Raw genomic sequence first — 22,262 nt, forward strand, 5'->3', positions numbered from 1 at the left:
GGGACGACTGGCTGCAGTCTCCCTACCTTAGCTGATTAATTAACTCTTCAGATTAATTTCCTTTCTGATTACCACTTGATTAATTCCTCCTAACTCTGTGAGACCTCCTCACCATTTAATCCTCTTTATAAGCCCTCAGAGTGTGATGCTTGAAGTAAACATCAGGCAAAAAAAAAAAGCAAACACTCTGAAATGCAAACACAACAACACGGCTGGGGAGACCCCTCCTGTGCTGAGACCTGGCACCTGTGGGGCTGCCCCACAGCACCCTGCCCAAAAAGCTCCTCCAAGCTCCCCTCTTCTTGCACCAAACCCTGCTTTTCATACCTGTTCTCCAGCATGTCTGTAGCAAATTGCACAACTTCACTTGTTGAGCCTGATAATTAGTGACAATATCCTGGTAATTTGCAGAGGGGACAGGAGGAGAGAGCTGTGTTCAGCAGCATAAGAGGAGGCTTGTTTTTTTTTTTTCCTCATAGCTTTGTTAAAGGGAACATCTAAACTCATAAAGCAGCTCTTGATGTCTGCACAAGCACAGGATGCTGATGGCATGGCAGGCTCATGCTGTCTCACTACTCCAGACCTGCACACAGTGCCACAGGACAGTGGGAGCCACCAGCTCGGAGGAGAGGGACACTGGAAGAGTGAGTGAGTGGGAATGCCTATTTGGTGATGGCTGGCAGTGGAGATGCTGGGGTTGGAATGAGCAGGGAACAATCAGGCTGAGCCTGGTCTCAAGTCCGAACAAAATCTGCATGCAGAAGGCAGCAATCCTTATCCCACCAGGGTTTTTTAACTTCATTTTAATTTTGTATTTTATTCCTGGGCATCCATTCCCAAAAGCCTCTAGATACTTTAATAAAATATAAGTAAAAACATAACTTCTGATGAGAAAAGAAATGCATCCAAATGAATCCCCAAACAAGAACGAAGGCCGTTCCCCCCCCTCTCTTCCCTACACTCAATAACCCAATGCATACCCCTGGGAAATGTAACGCTTAAAGAGCAACAGCACTTTCTTGGCCATTGTTTTTGAGGAATGTTTTGTGGTTGGAAACAGAGCTGTAGTATGCACCAGCTAAGTCCTAGTGAATTTGTTTTTCTTGTGACCTCAGTTGCAATGGACACAGCAAGACTATTCTGCACCCAGGAGCCAAGCTTGCTTTTCGTTTCGCGCTGTGCAGCGTGTGTCATCCCTAAACGTGACCTAAACTAATGAATTTGGCTGAGTTCGAGCTGTGGAGCAGAGGAAAATGAGAAAGATGGTGTATGGGCAGAGGCGCAGGCGGTGATTTATTTCTGTGTTGACGGACAACACAAGCAGCTCTTGGAGGGTTTTGGAGCCGATGCTGTTCCCAGCCTGCAGCCTTTCCCATGGCAGGCTCATGCAGCCCTGCCCCAAGCTCTCCTAGTGGTCATGATACCTAAATCTGTCCTTGGGTCTGCTGGAACCAAGAGGCTCTGATAAAGGAGATTGCACTGCACTCTGAGAATGTGCTGTTCTCGTGTACACGGCGTGAAGTGCAACCCTCCAAGGTTACTAAGGTACAGTGCTCAGGCTGGGGCAGGCTGCAGCCAGCAGTCTTTGGCCATGAAGTCACTTGGGTCTAAGCTTGTTTTCCTCTATGTCACGGCCTCTGAAAAATACTCATTTTGGTTGTGTGGGCTGTGTTCTAGGTGGCGAATGACAAATTACAGCTGTGCTCTGACACATTAGTTTGGGCGCACATGAGTCCACAAACCAGCCTGGAGTTCCCTCTGGTCCAATATCTGAGCTCCTGAATTGCAGGAGTAGATCATGGGATCTTTGATCTCCTTTGCCCTACCTCCCCTGTCCTTCCATCCTCTTTGGGGCTATATTTCCTCAGCCACAAAAAAGGCAATCTGAAAGTAAGAGGGTAGAAAAAAACACGTGTTTTTGTAGTGGTGTAGGGAGTGTGCACACCAACAGCAATATCAGCATCCCATGAAAAAGTCATGTACTGTGTCTATGGGTGAGAGATGTTCCCAATTGCATGAGGAGTGGAGACTGTTTTCTCCCAGGGCCTGTGATGTCTGCTGCCTGTCACAGGCAGGGGAGATATTTGTGGGGCAGCTGTGTGGGTACAGCTCAGTAGAGGATTGCAGGTTATATCTGTGGATATGCCGCTAATGCAAGTGTGGGAAGTCTCTTCTGAACTCATCTGGTGCCTTGGCATCACCCTGGCAGGCATGATGGGTCACATCCTGAGTCCATAGCAGGTTGCTGAGCCTTCTGAAGGAGCAGCACCTCTGTCATGGTCAGAGCTGGTTCCCCCAGACTGGTGTGGGAGTGACATCTGTCTGTTGTTCCTGGAGGGTGATGGAGGAGCTCTGAGGTCACACCTTTGGAGTTCTGTTCTGTGGCTTGTTCTGGGCTTGGCACATGTGTGCAGGTGTTACTGCCTAAGGACCTTAATCAGGTTCAGGCTTCTTTAGAGGGAGACTGTCCTAACTCATGGCAAGTGTGAAGCCTGGAGGAGGGCAGCTATTGGTGGAAAGGTCCCCAGGAGTTCATCTGGACTGAGGGTGTTTTCTGGATCAAAGGAAATTAACTTCTGAAAAGGAAAAAAAAAAAAAGGAAAAAAAAAGGAAAAAAAAAAAAAAAAGGAAAAACACCCAAGAAAAAACTTGGATATTCTGACTGCATCCTGAAAATGTAGCCAGAAGCAGCCGGAAAGGGCTTGGTGGAGCAGTGCTGGCACACTTTTTGGTTTCCTACACAGCCTGGAAACCAGAACAAGAGAGAGATATGAAAGGCAGATTTGCGAGGAAGGTGGTAAGTCTGGGGGAGAGGGGGGAAATAACATACCGAAAAGGATGGATGGATTTCCAGCTCATGCAGAGGATCTAAATATGCACATAAATTATTTGGAGGGATGAAACTGTAGTTTAAAAAGACATTGCTGCAAAAATCCCCAGAAAAGGTGCTTCAGTGCCCAAGGAAATTTCTCATTTTGTAAGGTGACCAGAGGGCAAATGCACAATCCCTTTAGTACTGCGTTGTACCTCCCGTGCCCCCCTCCCTCCATCCCTCACCCTCAGGCGACTTCAACTCCGTAAGGATGACTTGGCGCATGAAGGATGTGTTAGGATTGGATCCTAATCAGATCATTACTGCAGCAGTGAAGGAATAATATTTCCTATCCATGAGCCACCACCTCTTTCAGCATCATCTTTATTTATTTCTAAATAACTTCTTTTAAATTTTTTTTTTCTTTGCTGTGTGGTCAAAAATGAAACCTTTCTGTGTAAGAGGGAGGAGGAGAAGGAAGCCAGGTTTAGACAGAGTGGTAAATGCTCTTTTCTTCAGAATTAAACCCAAGAAAAGACCTCAAGTGTTTGAAATCCAGTGCTGAGATAGATGCAAACATCTTTGCTGCCAACCTAACGATATTCCTCTATGTCCAGAAAACAGCTACAGGAATGTTTGTCTGCTTAGCACAGTGGGCTCATGTGGCCAAAGGCTACAGAAGGGATGGGAGGAAGTGAATGTATCTAAAAGAACCCCAAAACATATCAAATCCTGACATGATCACAGCTGTCATGGTGTGTGGTGGCTGGCTGGCTTTAGGGATGGGCAATAGCTTTCTGTACCATGCATTTACATTTAGTATCTGGTCTGGCACTGGGTTTCAGCTGGTGGTTCATGCTGCTCTGGATGCCTCAACCCCCAGCTATGAGTTCCTTGAGGGATGTGGGGTGCTTTGGTTTGCTCTCTCTTGCTTCTGACTTTGCAGGTAATTCCTGGGCGGTTTAATCAGCTGCCTTGGAAAGCTTTTTAGCTCCAATATGATGCTAATTCCATAAGCAGAAGCTGAAAGCTGCGTGTATGGCTAAGTAACAGTGTACGATGTCATTTGTAGTCTTGATGAAAGGGTTGAACCATGACATGTGAAGCCTTTTGGGAGACAGTGGGGTGCTGCTATGGCCTAGTTTTGGGGAAAAACTCTCATTTCCCATGTGCACTCAGAACAAAAAGTTTGTATGTGGCGCTGGAGAGACTTTAGAACTGTGAATGCTTGGCAGAACTTTTTTTTCCTTAGGAGTCCACAGATGGAAAAGAGCTCCAAACTATCTGCTGGTACGCAGCTACGTGTGAACGGGGGAAAACCGTGGTTTCATGAACCATCTGCAGCAGCAGTCAAGCTTTTGGTGCAGACCGATGTAACAGACCTGCTCCTAGTAGCCTCATCTGACTTGCAACGCAGCTTTTCAGGTGGCAATGGTAGTCTTTTATGCAGAAGTCTTGCTGTGATGCAGGCAAGGCAAGCTTACAGGCTATGGGTCAGTCCTTGGGCCATCATGCCATGGCATATCCTTGGTGGAAGGCTGCGTGCAAGGAGCTGTGCTCGTGTGTGTGTGCCATCAGATAACTGGGTTGGAAGGGGACTGTCTTGCTAATGGGGGTATGGGCTTCTGTGTTGTAAGGCAGCTGCTAGAAAAGGTTACGGTTTGCTTGTCTTTTTTCAAAGGGCAGGAGGAAGAGACTGGAGCAGGGAGATCCTGCTGGGCAGCTCAGGAGTGCTGCCTATATAGAGCTGTCTCAGCAGCATCACTGTTCCCCACTTGAAATGCTAAATTATTCTTCTCTGTTGCATGATTGTTTTATGTGCTTTTCTCAGCAAAATCAATCAGGAATTGATAATTTATAAGCTCTTGTTTGCTGTTTTCACTCTTCAAGGGGGGAAAAAAAGAAGGGTAAAGCAGAAGGTGGTGCCACAAGTAAAGGAGCGTAGGGGATGTAGGACTGACCACCACCTCCCTTGTCTATAGGGCCTGAGGGTGCTCGTTGCTTGTGCTGGGGGGTGTCACTGCTGCTGACTCCGTAGGGGTCTGTTCTTGCAGCCCACTCAAGGAGCGAAGATGTGGGCTGTGAGAACATCTGTAAGGGAAAAAAAAGGGACTCAACCTTGAGAGGTACCAGGCATGGTCATCCCCAGCGGAGTCATCGGAGTGTGAGCAGGAGCAGAGCATCGCCAGGTTTGCGCGTCTCTGCGTGTAGAGTGCTGCGCGAAGAGGGAGATTGGACTAGGCAGGTAGAAGGAGAAAGCTGGGTCAGCTGCCATCCTGGCTTACACTGAAAAAGAAATACCCTGTGGCAGCATATTCCACACTTCTAAGCTTGAACCCTGCCTGCACGCCGCTGTCACGCGCACCCCCACGCGTATGGGGATGCGTCCTCCTGCCTGCCCACCTTCCCCCAGCCGCTGCTGCCCTGTGGGCACACGTCCCGTCTCCATCCCACCTCACCACCTCCACACACGCTCCCTGGAATTGCAGCGAGGACATGGGAGGAAGGAGCCGTGTCCCCTGGGAACTGCCCTACTTTAGGAAATACTTTTTTGGGGAAAAAAAATAGAAAAACCCAGAAAGTGCTATTGTCCTAGAGACAAATGTTGCAGCTTTATAGAAAGATAAAGGGAATGAGATACTGCTTAGATAAGTACTGTGGAATAAACACTTAGATACTGTAAATAATTATGTAGACAAATGGGTGCACAGCTGGTCTGTAGGCATGGACAACACCTGGATGCTCTGGTCGAATCAAAGAGGGACACACCAGTTATACTGCCCTGTTCCTGCTCTGAACAGTTTGCCCCTTTCACTGATGCTTCAGCCAGAGTTGTCACCTATGTAGTGAGCTGCTGCTTTTTGTTGGTAAGGCTTGATGTCTGGTTTCCATACCCTGCAGCTTTCCAAGCACTGCATCTCCAATTTGGAGAGTGGTCTTGGAAGAGAGTGCTTAATAAAGATGGGAAAATCCATTTATGAAAAAAAGCCCCACTTTTTTTCATGTGGGTTCCTGATCCAGCAGGATGAGGGGAGCTGAGCTGTGGGGAAACCAGCCTCAGTGGCTCCCTGCACCCCTCCAGTGCTTGGGTACCCACTGGGAGTGGTGACACATGTTGTGCTGTGTCCTCTGCCTAGTCAGGTTTCATCTTTTAGCAGATGGTATAGAAATCCAGACCAAAGGCTTGGAATGGCCTGTTGACACCCCTCCTTTTGTAGGTTGCTTGATTCAAGTAGTCTGAATTTGGCCTGGAAGGTCTGGAGAGCTGTCTGGCTCCCAAAGCTTTCCTGTTTACAGACACTCCTGCCTCAGTTTTCAGTTCTTATGCTTCTACTCATGACCTGAAAGAGAAGCACAGCAGCTGCTTAGATGGAAGGATGTGAGATCGTTGTGATTTCCTGGAAAGATTTGGGTATTCAGCTTGGCTTTAGAAATGGCAAAAGTTGGTGTGGGTGATGCTTCTTCAGAGCAGTTCTGTCTTCTCTATTCTGGTGGTTGACTTTTTACTTAATCTGCCCAGGCTTCCTGGTATAACAACACTAGTCTATCCCACTTGACTCAATCTCTTGGGGAAAAAAAAAAAAGGTGTCACTAGATGGGTCAATAGCTGATACACTTTAAAGTGCAGCCAATGGTGGGTCAAGTGACTCCAAAAGCTTCCTTTAACTTCTATTATTTTTCTGGTTGCAATCTAGCCAAAGATACAGCTCAGCAAATGAAAATTTATTATGTATAAGTCTCTTCTTGCGCAAGAAACTTTCCATTCTCACCCACTGGTGCCCACTTTAAAAGAAAGCCAGTGAGATTTCATTACCACTTTACCAACCACCTGCTTGTCAGCAGAGAAGGGCCAAGACTTGACCATGCTACCGAAAACAGATTCTACTCCCACCTTCAAAGTTATGACTGATGGTGAGTAAAGGGTGAAAAATACCCCAGATTCCCCCTTTCCAAGCCTTCCTGTGACAGGCTACTGGTAAAGACGTGTTTCGTAGCGCTACCAGAGACTGTACTGAGAGCTCTGTTAAATATAGCAGAGCCGTGCAACACCCCCGCGTGCTGGACGTTCAGTCTGTTCCTCGCTGTGTGCCGAACGAGAAACGTGGTGAAACAGCTTGTTCTTGCTGCTGTTAGGTAGAAGATGCTCGCTATCTGTGTGCCGTTCTTTGTGAGAAGTGGGTTTGGGCTGGACAACATGTATGCATCCCCTAGTGAAGATTCATCTCATCCCTGGAGGAAAATACTGGGCCGATTCATTGGGAAATTGACAGAAGATGGGTTTTCTCTATAGTGCCTTCATATGGTCGCTAGCCAGCAGAAGCCCATCTGGATCCATGTCTTTGTTTATGCCTGTTCTTTGGCCATTCTCCTTAGAAAATATGCTTTGGAAAACCCAGGTGCTTCCAGCAATAGGTCTTCAGGCTCTTCTGGTCCCATCTTGCCGTGACTTATCTCTTCTCATGTCCCACCCTGTTCCCACCTCTCATTGTGCAGTGGCTGCAAATGAAACAAGGTGCTCCCTGCACTGTGCCACTAACCGGGCTGCAGATTGATAACTCCTGGTTGCAGAAACACTTGTCACAGGCTTGACAGGCCGCTCAAGGTTGCCTGATGTTGCAGGGTGGAGGGAAGGAGCCAGCGAGCTATGTGCTTGCGCTTTATGGCCCTCCTGGTGGGACTGGTAGGCAGCCTGGCATAGCAACTGCTCAGGGCATTTACTAAGAGATTTATGAGTTTGTAATTTTCAGATGCCCTGAAGCAATAGTGTCTCTAATTAAATTTTGTTTCTCTATTCTCTTCTCACCCCTTCCCTTCCTACCACCTCCCCTCTCTCGTCCCTGCCTGTGGCTTGTTTACTCTGAGACCCGGCAAACATTACGGAGAACAGGTAGGAGTCTTTAAGTGTAGCCAGGAGGAGGAGAGGATTGCAAAGCAAACAAGCAGATGGCAGATATGATAAAGCAGCCCCCGTCCAGCTTTGCCAACCTCCGAGAGGGCTCTGCAATGCAGTTCAGGAGTCCCACAGTAAGAGCTTCCTGCATCCCTCTGCTCCGGACATGGATTTGGCAAAGTGTTTGAGAGACTGATGGCCAAACCGTGTTCCTGTACTCTCATTTGCCTGGTGCTTGGATCCTGGCATTGATTAGGGCTACATGGAGAGTGGGGGTGTTGAGGACGAGACAGCCTTATGTTGCTCTGTGTTACCCCGCTGTGGCAAGTGCAGCCATCCTTTTCTGAGTGGTGGTCCCTTTTGGGGGGAAGAAAGCACAAACCCAAAGGGAAACAGAGAGCTCACGTATATTATTTTGTTTTTCTTTAAAAGGAAGTTCTGAAAGAATATGGTGAGAAACTGGCCTGGACTTTGTGGTATATTGTCAAGGGAGCAAGGATGGGTCTCCCAGAGGATGCTGCCTTGGCATTGTCTAGGACTTTCCCCCCCATCGTCAGTCTTATTTTGTGATCCCTCCCCAGCAACTGAGTCGGTGGCAGTGTCCCTACCCAGCCAAGCGATGTCAGCCCTGTGAATAGATTTCTATCAACCCACTCAGCCCTAAAGAGCTGCAGTTAAAAGGCCCTGGAGACATAATCGTGTTTGCGTAACAGCAGTGATGATTTCTTTGAGAGGTAGGATGAAAGGTGGCTCCATTCCACTACTTCTGCAGAGACTTGATAGCCGCTTCTAGAAAGCGGCTTGGTTGTGGTCCAGGTGTCTCTGCCACCACAGCTCTCCCTGCCTCAGGCTGCTTTCTGATTGTGCTGCCTGCATTGTTGGGCTGTGGTCTGTCAGGGGCTACCAGCATGATGGGTAAATTTGGGAGTGGGTTTGGCAAGGTCTGCTACAGGATGCTGTGGCAGCCTGAAGTGGGCTTTGTGCAAGGGGCACTTGGCCTGATGCTCAGCAGACATGTGCTACTCCCAACTAGGAAGCCACCAGCTTTGTGCAAGCACCCGTTTTCTTTTTTCCTCCTTTTTTTCTTCTTTTTTTTTCCCCTCATCACCATGCTGTGGGTGAGGATCCTGTTTGTCCCACTCGCTCCTTCCTGCTCCCTCAGTGGTGCAGATGGAGAAGTCACTCGACCTCCGCATGTCTTCAGGTCTGGCTTCCCAGCTTGGATGTGTTTTTATTTCTTGCCATGAGCTACAAAACCATCAGGCAAGGGATGTGTTTTGGGGCATGGGGTGTGGGGCAGGGAGATAGCGCTTAGTCATGGAGGTAAATGCCAAACGCTCCATCTTTCTCTGCCCTCGTGGCTCACAGGCTAACGCAAGGCAGCTTCCCTCCCACCTGCCTCTGGGATGCTGAAGAAGTAGCTTGGGGGTAGGATATGGAATATGCATAGGGACATAGGGATTTGGTTTGTGAGGACTCTTTCACTCTCATGCTTTAGAAGCTGGTGACTGAGGTTCCCAGAACTAGCAGAAGACAGACTCTGATGATCCCACCTTAATGTCAGGCCAGCTTGTGCCAGTCATGCCCGGGTTGATTGTTGTGATGCCAAATTTCTCACATTCTTTCAAGAGTTCTTTTTTAGTAGGGTTTTCTCCTCCTCTATGCCTCTCTCCTGGCTATAGAAAGATGTTTGTTTTGATTCTGCTGCCTCCAGGGTTGGCACCATGTTCAGGTGCCTCTGGGCTCACGTGGAGCTTCACATGACTTGTCCCCGTTCCCCGACTACTTGCTGCAGTGTGTCCATCTGGTTAACTCCCACCTTAGAGCAGCTTCAGAAAAGAAATCAGTTTCACTGCTGTCTTCTAGCCAGAAGCCAGCACCCGGCTTGGCTCCTGACATTGTAAAGGACAGAAGTGGATGTGGGGGTGATTCTCCTGAGGGAGCTGGAGATGAGATGTGCTCTGCCCCAACCTCCGTGCCCAGCTGGACACTAGCTGGTGGTTTCTCAACCGGAATCAGTAGCTGCTGCATTTCTGCAGACCAGGCTGCTTGCTTTAATTCATGTTTTACTCTCTTGCTTCATAAAAACTCTCGTCTTGAAAAGCATTGGTGTTGGGCTGGCAGGGTGGCAAGAGGCCAAGCATTCCTAGCTGGGCACCGGAGGACTTACAGAGCAGGAAGGTGCTGGGAGGAGTGAGAGGAGCTCCTTGCAAGGGCTGTGGCAGAGCCTCCACCCTGGGACTGCCGACTGCTAGTGCCTGTACTGAAATGCAAGTGGCGTTCCTGGCTGACCTCTGATGGGAGCCCCGTCCATGCCTGTAGCTCACCGGTGAGGAGGGGAGCGTGCTATGCTGTTTAGAAAGGGAAATTTCCCCAGGCCTTGGAGGAATTAATCATTTTATATGCTGGACTCTTGCCTTCTGACTGATCTATCTGAATTACAGATTAACTGGCAGCATGGGGACAGAGGATCCTGTTTCAATGAATACCTCTCTAATTTATTAAAGGAGTGGTTTGGGCTGCTGGATTGGCAATGCAGCAAGTTGTCTGAGTGAGGAGTTGTTTTCTGCCCCCATTCTGCACCTCCCAGCTTTTTATCCCTTGCTTGCTTTATCTCCCTGTTCACCAGCCTCCCCTCAAACTTGATGAGGGTCCCAGCAGGGCAGGTGGAAACTCCAAAGCAGCCATACTCATTGCAAGTGAGCTGCCAGGTCCCCAAAAGCTGCAATTTTGGATCCTTTCTTTATGGGCTGGTCCTGTGATTTGTAAGCAAAACCTTTATGACCAAGAACTATAAATTTTGGCACAACATCATTGTATGGATGCTGCAGTTCATATTAATTGACCCCAAAAGCATCAGTTTCTTTCCAGTTAGTTCTGCTTTGAGAATGCTGTGGGGTTTCCCCCTACCCTGTAAGTCTGAAACAAGAAAACTTGCAAAACCTCATTTCTTTAATGGTTTTCTCTTTCACAAATGTTGGTCCCTGGCATGTGGCAAAGCTTGCCACTGACAGTGCTGGTTTTGATGTGAACATTGTGGGCTGGGGAGGCAATGAGGGCTGCCCAAACCTCGGCCCCACTTCCTCTCCCAGTTGCACAGCATGAGGAAGAAGGATTTGTTTGTTTGTGGGTATTTCTGACATGGGCTTCGTATTCCATAAGAGTCTCACATAATATTGCAGGAGCAGATTCAGGATTTAAATCATTATACAAGTTAAATACGTTTTGATTCTGTAAGCAACACACTATTTATCTTGGGATAGAATAAATCTGAGAGACTGATATCACTGCTGGAGATCATCTCAAGGAGGGCTGTGGAGGGGAAAAAAAAAGAAAGAATCGACTTTGAGAGGCAGAAGTTTTAAATTCTCATCGCCTGCGTGCATGAACTAATCCAGGCTGTGGTTGCAAGGATTTTGTATTAGTTTTTGACCATGTAAGGAGTTATCTTTTTGGCCTGAAAGTAAATATCACCAGTCTGATTTTAAGTTTGGGTCTACAAATTCACACCCTGAGCGAATGCAGTCGTGTGCTTGCTGGCAGGGACTGGGCACGCTGGGTGTCTGCTGGGAGTGAATTCAGTCCATTGGCATCTGCAGCCTTGATGGCTGCTTGATGTTTTCATAACTAAGAGGTCAAAAGTTGACCAAAAAAAGCAACAATTGAAAACTATTTTTGTTTGAAAATTTACAAGCCCTATTAATTGCTGCATGAGAACCAGATGGCAGTACTGACCATTTTACTTTCATGGTCCAAGCAGGACCTTGAAAAAAACCCAAGAAGAAAAACACAGAGCAAAGACAAACCATGTATTGTGCCAGGTACTTCACATTTGGAGCACTCCTTCCATTTGAAATCTCTGAGCAATGCATAGCAGGGCTTTTATTTATTTTTCTTAACATGTGATTATTATTATTATTTTTTTAAATCTTGACAGAGTATTAAACCAAAATAAGGAGGCCTGAAAATTAATGTCCTGTAATGACAGCAAAACCCCTTGGTGTCTTGAGAGTCTCATAAATTGGATATTTGGAGAGGGGACGCACAGCTCCCTGGGCTCGGAGAGGCTCCGGTTACTGCTGGAGAAAATAAACCTTCTTGGCGCAGGGGCAGTCGGGCTCCAGGGAGAAGGCGCTGGTGTCAGCACGAAGTGATGTGGCTGGAAGATAGCCTCGTCAGGCTAATTGATCTGGAGCCTTTGCCTTTCCTGCCAGGGCTGCCTGTCTCCTTACCCATAATCCCCACCCCTTTGATGGCCCGTCAGGAATATAGGACTTGGCCCAGTTTTACGTCCATCCAATAACATTATGGAATTGATAGTGACACTTCCATTGGCACTAATTTCAGTAAGAGATTGGAGCCAGAGGACAAGCAGTTTACTTTCATGGTGGCTAAGCTTTCCAAGTAGATCAAGACGACCCAAGACTGATCTTGCAGCGGCCAAGGCATGCGAAGGGGAACAGTGGGAGGGTAGCAGAGGTGGCTGCTGGACCTGGTCAAGGAGCTAATGAGAAACACGCCCAGCGCTTGCTCTCAGTTTGCGATGGTCCTCACTGGTGGGATGCATGTGCTGCTTCTCTGGCTTGTGCTGCAGAACTGCTGCTGGCAGGACTTTTCTCTCCTTGGATGGTGTTTATTAAGCAGCATTGGGTGCTGGTCACAGCAAAGGTCAGGAGAACCCTTGGTCAGCTTTAATGCATGGGGTGTGTGTGTTCTTTGCTGGCTCAATTGAGGATAAGACAGGCGTGGCTTAAATGGCTTCTGCTTTCCTCTCCTGGGGGAAAGTGTTGCCCTAGTGCTGAGCTGGAGTTTGCAGGACTCCCAGTTTTGCTACTTGACTCCTCACAGGGCAGTCCTTTCTCCAGCCTTGTGCTGCATTTGCATGTTTGCCTGAGCAAGGGCTCGGAGGAAATGTTTATCAGTTTGTCACAGTCTCACTCTGTGGTGGCTGGGGGCCAGGAGAGAGGATAAAAGCCTTGGGTTGATGATAAATTGGGAAACGCAGAAGGGAAATGCATCTGCTCAGTGCTCAGCAGGCAGCCATCTCCAGGCTTGGGTGTCTGCATGGTATCACTCGGCCCCTGGGTTGCTGGGTGCTCATGAGGAGGTTAAATGCCATCAGGGCCACTATGTACAAGCCCCCAGGTGAATGCAGCCATGGGGTCCTGAGAGTGTGAGGAAAGCATATGCAGTTGCTGCCTTGTTTGAGCACCCATGTTGGTGGCACTGTCACCCCTGGTGTGTGTTGTAGCACATCGGAGTGTTGCCCATCGACCCTGAGCAAGCCACCATCCACTTGGGAAGGGGTGTGAACGAGCATCTTGCTTTTAGCATCACCCAGGCCATGACTACAGATCCTGAGGCTTTCCACTGGAGAGGCTGGGAGCAAGGAAGTGGCTGCACACCAGCAGGTTGGGAGGTGTGAAGGAGCCAAGGCCTCTGGTAGACAAGCTGTAGGAAACGCCGCAGTGTATAAAGCACTTCTTGCGAACAGAAGAGATTAGAAAGCTGATATGATGTTATTCCGATTGATTTTGCTGTTGTATTTATACCTGGAGGTAAAGAGCAGACATACTGGAAATCAATCGGCCCCATGCTCTTCCCCACTCCCTCTGCAGTGCCGTTTGAATGAAATACTTATATCATTTTTATGGTGTGTCTGTGATAGGGATGAGTGAGCCAAGAGATTAATAGGTGCTGCCGAGGCCTTTACCCAGCAGCTGCCCAACTCTCACCTCATAAAGCCTGCACCGCTCCGAAGTTCAAGGTGCCCCTGAGGTGACAGCTTGGTGACCTTGTTTGGAAAAAGCCCAACAGGCAAATTTCTAGTCAAGAGGAAGAAAGGAGAAAAAAAACGTACACAGTAATAAATTAAGAATTTAGGGCAGGCAGGATGGTGCCCAGCTCTGGAACTAGGGGTTGTGTGCAGTGGGATGATGGAGAGCTGTGGGAAGAAGATGAGATTTTGGTTTTAGAGCCAGTCTCGTGGACAGAGATGGAAATGATGACCTTGTGCATGGAAGATAAGGCAATGGGGACCTTGTTTTGACATCTGGTACCCAATAGCCGCATGACTGCCCTGCCAGCCTTCCCTGAGCTGTGACCTTGGGGCTGGGGCAGGAGGGCTGCAGTGGTGTGGCGCAGTGCAGGCAGTTCCAGGGATGTGGTGTCTGTGCACACTGGTGTCCCTGCTCGTTCCTGCCTCATCCAAGTGTGCTTCTCTGGGAGCTCCTGGCACTGGTTCTGCCACACCAAGATACATTTCCAGAGGTTTCTGTGCAAGGATGGATGTGTTGAATCCCAGTTCGCTCCTCACATCCCATGGGGAGTGTGCACACCCAGCAGTGGGAAAATTTGGCTTGTGACCAGCAAGTGGGGGAAGCCAGGTAGGGACAGTGGTGGAAGGTGACTGGGTTTGGTCTGAATGCCAGCACTGGCATTGCCATACAAAATACTGTCCTTCCCTGCTGCAATTATCAAATAAACTGTGATGACCTCTCCTGTTGTCTGTAGTACTAGCTGGTTTTTTGTCTGAACTCAGTGGTGAAAACCTTTTCCTGTTAGTAAATGACGTGGCTCCCCAGCATCTGTCCCCTGTTACATAGGAAAAGGTGTTGGTTTGTTGATTCTTGAGTCAGCAGATCTTTGTGTTGCAAGGTCCAAAATATTCTCCTAGCTACCCCTGTGCCCTGTTTGCAGTCCCTTTCGTGGTAACATGCTTTCTGAGTTGAAGGTAGCTACAGCTGGGCTGGGAGCTTTAAGCCTGGACATAAAAGTTCCTGCTTTGCTTTCCTGTGGGTGCTGGCTGGCTTTGCTGTCACGCAGGGCCCTGCCTTGTCAGATCCCTCCCTCCTTAATTATCAGATTGTCTCATCGTTTTTACTGTAAGCATTTTCTGTTGCTTGTTCTGTGGGATTTATGCCTTTGTGCTGTCATAGGCATTGACTTTATATTTTATACGATTTGATCTTAATGTTTCCATTCCTGAGCACGAGTGCTTATAGGATTCGTGTCTGAGCTCAATAAATAAACCGAAGGAAGCAGGCAGAAGGAAAGAACATGGGAAGAGTGGGAGAGGTTTGGGGATCCCCTACCCACAGTGGGGTTGGAGTGATGCTCTATGCTAGGGATACTGGGGTAGGTAGCTGGTGGTTGGAATGGGCACGGAGAGGATGCACAGTGTTCCCCCAGCCCTCCTGCCTTAATGCATCCCCTTTTGCAGCTAGAGCTTCCTTCTCCCCTCAAAAACACCTTTACCTCAGGTTGAGGCCTGAACCCATCATCTCATTCAGGAGAAGGGAAAATGAATTGCTGCTTGGCCATTTTCTCCTTCCTACTCTCACTGCTGGAGGGGCTAGAGGATGAGGATTTGGAGTAAATCCCATTGAGAGCTCAAATTTATGTTCTCAGCGTCTTTATCTGCCTGTAAAGCTCAAGAATGTGACTTTTTACATGTGCTCTTTCTCCAAAAGCTGTGAGGAGAGTCTGCATCCCAAGGGCTGTGGCAGAGGAGGGGCAGAACCTTTGCATGCTCTGCAGCTGATTGTGGTGTGGTTTGAGCCAGACCCATGCTGTACAGGCCAGCCTCTTCTCTTCAGCGATGCCCTCCAGCTCCCGTGGTGTGCTGCAGGGGCTGTGCAAGGATGCAAGGGTATCCTGGGGTGCATTTGGGGCACAATTGAGCTGCATGGGTTTGGGAAAAGCTGCTTGGACCCAGACAGGGAGCTGGAATTAGGGAGGTCTTCAGTTAAAGCTCAGTGTTTTGTACAACTGAAGGGTCAGATGTGGTTTGGGGAAGCGACCATGCAGGATGGACTGTCCTGGGGGTGAGGAGAAGTGGCTGAGGGCAGGGGATGGGCTGGAGCCTACAGCAGACTGGCTCCAAGCAGGTTCCACGCAGGCACCAAGCTCTGACTTGGCCCCGAGCCCACATCTGCCAATAAAAATTAAGAAATTGATTTCCTTTTGTTTGTGTGACAGGACGAGGCTCTCTTTATGAGACAGTAAATGTAATCTTGCTCTGAGCACAACTGGATTTTTAATTGTATTTGTTGTGCTTTTGCTTATTGTTTTATGAGTTCTTGTTCCCTTCCTTGCTGGTGCAGAGACCAGCCCTGGGGGGGATGGTTTGATGTTGACTCCAGCAAAAGGGTGGGGTATTTTTTTTAAAACATCTTTTTTTATTTGTTTGTTTTATCTGGTGAGCTGAAGTTTGGGGTTACTTTTCCATCTGTGTTAAAAATAAACGTTTGTGTGTGTATGGCTCTGAGTTGGAAAGCTGGGCTTCAGAATTATCTGCTTGCCAGTTGATGACGTGGCCCTTTGAAGAACATTTAAGATTAAGATCGGGGGAAATATGGAAGTGCCAACGGAGGTTTGGAGTCAGAGGAGGGGATTTTATATCTAATATATATTGGAGTTTAACGAAGTCTGCTTCAGCGCTCGCTATACAGTCCATGGTGACCCACTTTACTTGGAGAGCTTTTTAATTTATTTATTTATTTATAGGTCATATACGGTTCCTAATTAAGTAGGTTAATTATATGGCTCCTTTATATTACACAGGCGAATGTGGATGGCACAATTAGCTCTTGCAGTGATCATTTTTGATCACAAATGGTGTTCTGAGCGACAGCTTCTGGAGGCATGGGTGGCAGAGAGGGGGACTGTCCTGCAGCCCCGAGCACTCACCTCCTCACTCTCTGCTTCAGCAAGCTCTGTCCTGGGAAGAGGATGGAGTTGTTCTCTCTGAAACCACATGAAAAGATCATAGCCCTGTCTCGGTCCAGCATTGCACCCATGTTGTCTGAGAGGCTTCCCCCAACCTGGTCTGCAGCGCTGGCAAGGTGCCTGCTTGGAGTTTCTCTGGAAGCATCAAAAAGGGAAGAGTGTTCCTTGCTCAGAGCTCTTTGGTTGCAGGTGAAGAGTGCTGCAGGCTCTGAGCAGCATCAGGCCCTGTAACTAAACTGTCCTTGAAAGAAGCTCCTTTAACCTTTTCCTTTCTCATCTGGCAGTGGCCAAGGCCCCGCAGCATCCCTGGGTTATGTGTTCCAGTGCTCAGCCATCCATGCTGCTAGGCATTAGGGAAAACATTCAAACCCTAATCTCCCTCAGTGCAATTTAAACCTATTACTTCTTGTTTTATCCCCAGTGGACATGGAGAACGGCTATTACATTTCTCTTTGCTGCAACCTTTTACATATTTGAAGGCTGTTATCACGTGTCCCTTCGGTCTTCTCCTCTCAACACAAAGAATAATTCTTTCACTTTTCCCTCAGAGGTCATGTTTTCTACACCTTCGATCATTTTTGTTGCTTTGGAGAGGTTATTGTGATAGCAAGCTGGAGTTTTTTGTTGTTCCTTCACCTGTCTGCCTTGGAGCATTCATTATGTTATGGATGTGTATGAAGTGACCATTATCTTATCTTCTCTAATCTGTGGTTATTTATAAAGTACCCTATATTCCTGAGCCTGTGTTTTATCAGAAAGTATAGCTCTTAGCCTTGATAAATAATTTACCATTACGATATGATCATGCAAACAGGGGCTCCCTAAGCTATTTATTATTATTTGTTTTATTTTTCATAAGTAACAAGTTGTCTGTATAACACTGTGAATGAACTAGGCAATTTTCAGACATGGACTAAAAGGTATATCCCATTTCACAGAGCTTCCAGATAAACAAGGAGATGAAGGAAAACACCAAGCCAAACTCTAGTTCAGCCATGGGAAGAGTGCTGAATAGAGAATGACAGGAAATTTTCTGAAAATCAGACCTTTTTGGGCAATCTGGGAGTGTTTTTGCACAGTATTGGCAGAGATGATGCCATCAGGATAGTGGCAAAGCAAGAAGGAGCTAGAGCATTGCTGGGATGGAGCGAGCATAGGCTGGAGGAGAAGGAAAAGAGGGCAGAGATGAGGCCAGGAATGGTGGTGTTTGAATGAGACATCTTTCCTGGGAAGGAGTTGGTTGCAGAGAGGGTGTGGGAGGGAAGGGAGAACAGCACTGCGTCTTGTCACGTTCCTAAAGCAGTGTTTGCAAGCTGCCTCGTTGCTCTTTGGGTAACGTGAGATTCATTCAGATCCTAATTTTCTTTCTGGTCATTGCAGTTGATGCTGCTGGCATTGCAGAGGGGCAGGTTGGCAGTGGCTGTGCTGCTGGGCTACAGCAGGAGCAGACTGACTCTTCACCCTGGGGCAGCCCTGGTGTCTCCCTAGCCTTTCCCTGCAGCTCTGTGCCCCTTTCATCATTCCTGTTGCTTCCCTGGCAGGAAAATTCCATGGGGTTAGCATGGAGAACAGCTAAACTCTGTCCTTGCAGGCAGGGCTGGTGCTGCTGGCCGGTGGGACATCTGCCTGAATGGAAGGCAAGTCATTGAAAGCCTTTCAGAATATAGATGTGCCATATTTGATGCTCAGAACATACGAAGGCTTCTTAAAGTGTTAACAAATAAACTCTTTTTAGAGTTAATATCCACAGTATGTTTGTCTGTAGCACAGGCTGAATTATTCACAGGAGCAGGTACTATGTCGTGGGTTAGTTTTTAAATTTCAGAGGAAGTCCAAAGTATTTCTTCTTGTGTTTTAAAATCACAGGATGGTATACCAGGAGTTACTCCAGACTACCCTTGACTGTTATTCTGCATTTTTACTGTACAAAACTAGCTTAATTTCTATATCCCTCTGCCCCTTCCTGTCAAGTGGAATGTAAACCTAGACCTTAAAATCTGTACTTTTTTTTCCTCCCTTTAAACTCCATTTTTTCCCTTTAAACTTACCAGGGAAATGCACTGCTGAAGCCTGTGAGAATTATTCCAAATAAAGCCATTCATCAGCATTACACATCAGAAACTCAACCTCTTTACCTACTTAGCAGCAAAAAATATATGTTATTGCCAAGATAGATTAAAAAAGTTGAAGTCTAGATAGCTGCTTTATTTCCAGGAGTTACTAATGGCAGTACATATTTTGAGTGTCAGAGCAATAGTCGGACCCATAAAAGTGATTGGTGACTACTTGGTATCAGTGATGTTTTGAAAGTTTGTCTCGGACTCGTGCAGCAAGTTCAGTCCTTATCTGAGTCTCAGAGGGACAGCAGAGTGGCTGTGTGGATCTGGATCAGGGAGCTGGATCTTACCTGTGACCCACCAGAAGAGGTGGGAATCGCAGAGTATCTTGAGTTGGGAAAGACCCATAAGGATCAATGAATGAAAAGGATGAAGAACCATGATTGGGTTGTAGGAGTTAATGCTCTCCAGACTTCTATCTCTCCATCCCACCCAAATTAACAGGGAAAACTTGGAGAAGTTCTGAACTATAATTTATGTCTTTACTCCAGTTATATCCTGTGGAGGATATTGGGCTGAACAGGCTGAGTGATATGCTATAGCCTGTGCTAGCGCAGTGCCTAGCATCACCAGAAACATTTCTGAAAGCTTGAGAGCTAGTGCATTGCTTCCACCGGGTCTGTTCCTTGGGAGTCTTGAGACTGTGATTTGTTTTCTTCAAGACCTGGAAATACAGTAAGAGGCAGTAAACTGCCTCTGGATTATTGCAGGGGTAGGCTGTGCTGTATGTGGTGGGCTATCCCTGTGGTGTCAGGACTGCAGTTGCCTTTGCAGTTCTTTGGTTTTCCAACTTTCGCAGAAATAGAAAAGGATCGAGATGGTGATGGAGCATCAGAGTTTGGCTCTGTGGCTTTTGAGGGTCAATAGGTCTTGTAAACGTCCAAGCTTGGAAGCAACAACTTGAGCTGCATGACTAAGAGGCTGAGACCATTGATAGGACCCAGTGTTCACTGGGGAATTGGGAGTGCAGTTGTGGATCAGCTGAGACATAGTTATTTATTACCCCATAGATCTTGGACAGGCTTGGGGCATGACACTCTCTATGACACCTGTAGAAAGTCCTCCTAAGAAGTGAGATGTAGGAAGAAACCTTTGGAGTGTAAAGGTCAGCCTCTGGATCTATTTATTGACAAGGAAGTTGCCATCAGAACACCACATGATAGGTGCTGGCTGTGCTTACTTTCACAAGTGCCTGACTTTGTTGATCGTGCCTGACTGTATTAGATGTTGCCATATCCTCACCTGCTTGTGCCAGAGGGACACTTCTGTGATTGTGTTCCTTAAAAATGTGGAGGTGCTGTGCAAGCAAGGGTTATGTGCTGGCTGGGCTCTGTGAGCCCCTCAGAACTATGTCCCCAGCAGCCTCTGTGCCAGCCTGGCATATGTCCCATGATTGGTTATGAAACCAACTGTCCTCTTCCAGCACTAACACTGTAGGAGATGTCCTCTTTGCTCCTTGTCACAAAGGTGTGATTTTTGCTCCCAGAGGAGAGGACAGCAAAGACTTCCTTCATATTGTTCACTAGAGGGGTCTTTCACATCCCACTGTGGGATTAGGTACCTTCCTTTGAAGCGAAACCTTGGCTGCTTAGGGAGAGCAGTGAGCTCTCAACAGCCTCCCCCACCGCTCCACTGCAAAGGAGATCTTTATGGTCCCTCCTCAAACTATTTATACCATCCTACACCAGCTGATATTGTTGGGGTTTGCTTTGTGAACCGCACCTTGAAACGCAGAGGTCTTCCCGCTGCAGCCAGGTGGGCCAGTGGCGCAGGGCGTAGCCAAAGCAAAACCCACTCCTCCTGGTTTGCAGAGGCGTGACAGTGTGAAAGAACAGAGGTCATTCAAACTGAAATTGCCTGTTTGCTTTTGTGTTTGGAGAAATACAGTGTGTGTGGTTCCAGCAGAGGCATCTTGCAGCAAGAGCTGAATTTTGCCTCCGCGACTCAAAAGCTGGAAGTCACGCGGAAAAAAAAACCCAAGAACCTGCCAGAAGGGATTCACAATAAAGGGAGAGACTTTTTTTTCCTTGTGACTAAAACACCTGTCAGAGCTGCCAGGACTCTGCTAATTACGCAATAACTTCATTATACCCCACTTGGAAGAACAAACAATACTTGAAGCTCCAAAAAATGAGCAGCCTTTAGACTAGATTAATGCAGGCAGAATGACTGCGTGGAGCCGGTGTTCACCCCATCCTCCTGGAAGCTCTGGAGAGTAAAATGGCTTGAAGACTCCCTTCTTTGTTGCTAGTGATACATAATAAAGTAATTGTGTAATTAGAAGTAGATTACTGATGGGAGAGAGGCATTTTCTGCACAATGTAGGTAAAAGATAGGCTTCTCTGAATAGGGTTGAAGACTTAATGCAGAATCTCTGCTCATTTTTGCATGAGCTTCTGGTAGCCCCTGGTAGAGCTCAGACAGGAGAAAAGGAGCATCTCTAGTGGGGCTCTTCTTCCCATGTGAACGGATAAGGGAAAGCCTTGTGGAAGGTTGTGGTGTAGTCCCCACATTGCCCAACTCCTCAGCATCCTGTGTTTATGCAGTGTGAATGGCTGCAGCATGGATTGCAGGGCTTTACCTCATGATGGAGGTGTTTGTAATTGTTGCTTTGCAAATTGGACCCCAGGATAGGAGAATAGATGGGAAAGGCTTGATGTTGGCAGCTGATAGCAAATGCTGAAGGTAGAAGGTCTAAAATAAAATAAAGCATAAGCCAAAATTGGGGGTACAGCTGAATATTGTGAAATAGTGTGGGAAGCAGGCCTTGGTGCTCAGGTATGGATGCTTTTTCCTTCATCACTTTATTTTACCTATGGGAACAAGCCTGCCATTGATTAGAGCAAGATTTATAGCAGTGATGCTCTTGGGTACAGGCATGTAAGCATAAGGAGGTGTGGCTGAAGGAGCTGGAGCACAGTAGCTGGCGGGCTGGTGGTGGTCCACTGCTGACCTGCAGTAATCCGTATCCGCACAGTCAGCAGGTCTGGTGGGTCCCCTTTCCCTTTGTGTGCCTGACAGATATGTGTGGTGTTTGCAGGTCCTGTGGCGGTGATCAGCGGAGAGGAAGATTCAGCCAGTCCCCTCCACCACATCAACCATGGCATCACAACGCCCTCATCCCTGGACGCTGGCCCGGACACGGTGGTGATCGGCATGACCCGCATTCCTGTCATCGAGAATCCCCAGTACTTCCGACAAGGTCACAACTGCCACAAGCCAGACACGTGTGAGTGCCCGATCCGTCCGGAACCCCCTGCGAGGACAGGGGATGGGTTGGGGGGACGGGGGAAGGAGGACAAGGAGGAAGAGGTTAAGAGGATGAGGAAGAAGAGAAGGTTTTTGAGGAGAGTGGGTCTTGGTATGGTCCAGAAACCAAAGTGAATCTCAGGTCTCAGAAATCACAACATACATGTAGGTGCTTCCAGAGACGACTTTCCACCCTCACCTTCACCTCCCTTCACCCTCCCTCCGCCACCCACCAGTCACCTTCCCCCCTTGCCTGAAAGTGCCATTTGAAGCTGGGCTCTGCCTCTTTGGCTCTGAGCATGAGGTCCCAAGCGTGAGCAGGAGCTGCCTGGGATGGATGTGCCCCTGCCTGAGAGGGGAAAGGACTTGCCTCCCCTTCCTCCTTTCCCAGGCGTGGGGCTGCCTCCTTGGCTCCCTGCTAGACCAGGGAGAAGCTCAGGACACATGACCATAGGTGGGGCAC

At 47.9% G+C, this 22,262-nt stretch overlaps 1 protein-coding gene across 4 annotated transcripts in view; it reads left to right on the forward strand.

The window, feature by feature from the left end:
• Positions 1-22,262, forward strand: part of NTRK3 (neurotrophic receptor tyrosine kinase 3) — a 212,273-nt gene that overhangs the window by 93,054 nt on the left and 96,957 nt on the right. For all 4 annotated transcript variants that reach the window (XM_084267860.1, XM_084267859.1, XM_084267861.1 and 1 more), the window contains exon 11: positions 21,591-21,779. In XM_084267860.1, coding sequence (XP_084123986.1) covers positions 21,591-21,779 — 189 coding nt within the window. The remainder of the gene's footprint in view (positions 1-21,590; positions 21,780-22,262) is intronic.

Source organism: Gallinula chloropus, assembly GCF_964237585.1.
Source record: "Gallinula chloropus genome assembly, chromosome: 9".
Lineage (NCBI taxonomy): Eukaryota > Metazoa > Chordata > Aves > Gruiformes > Rallidae > Gallinula > Gallinula chloropus.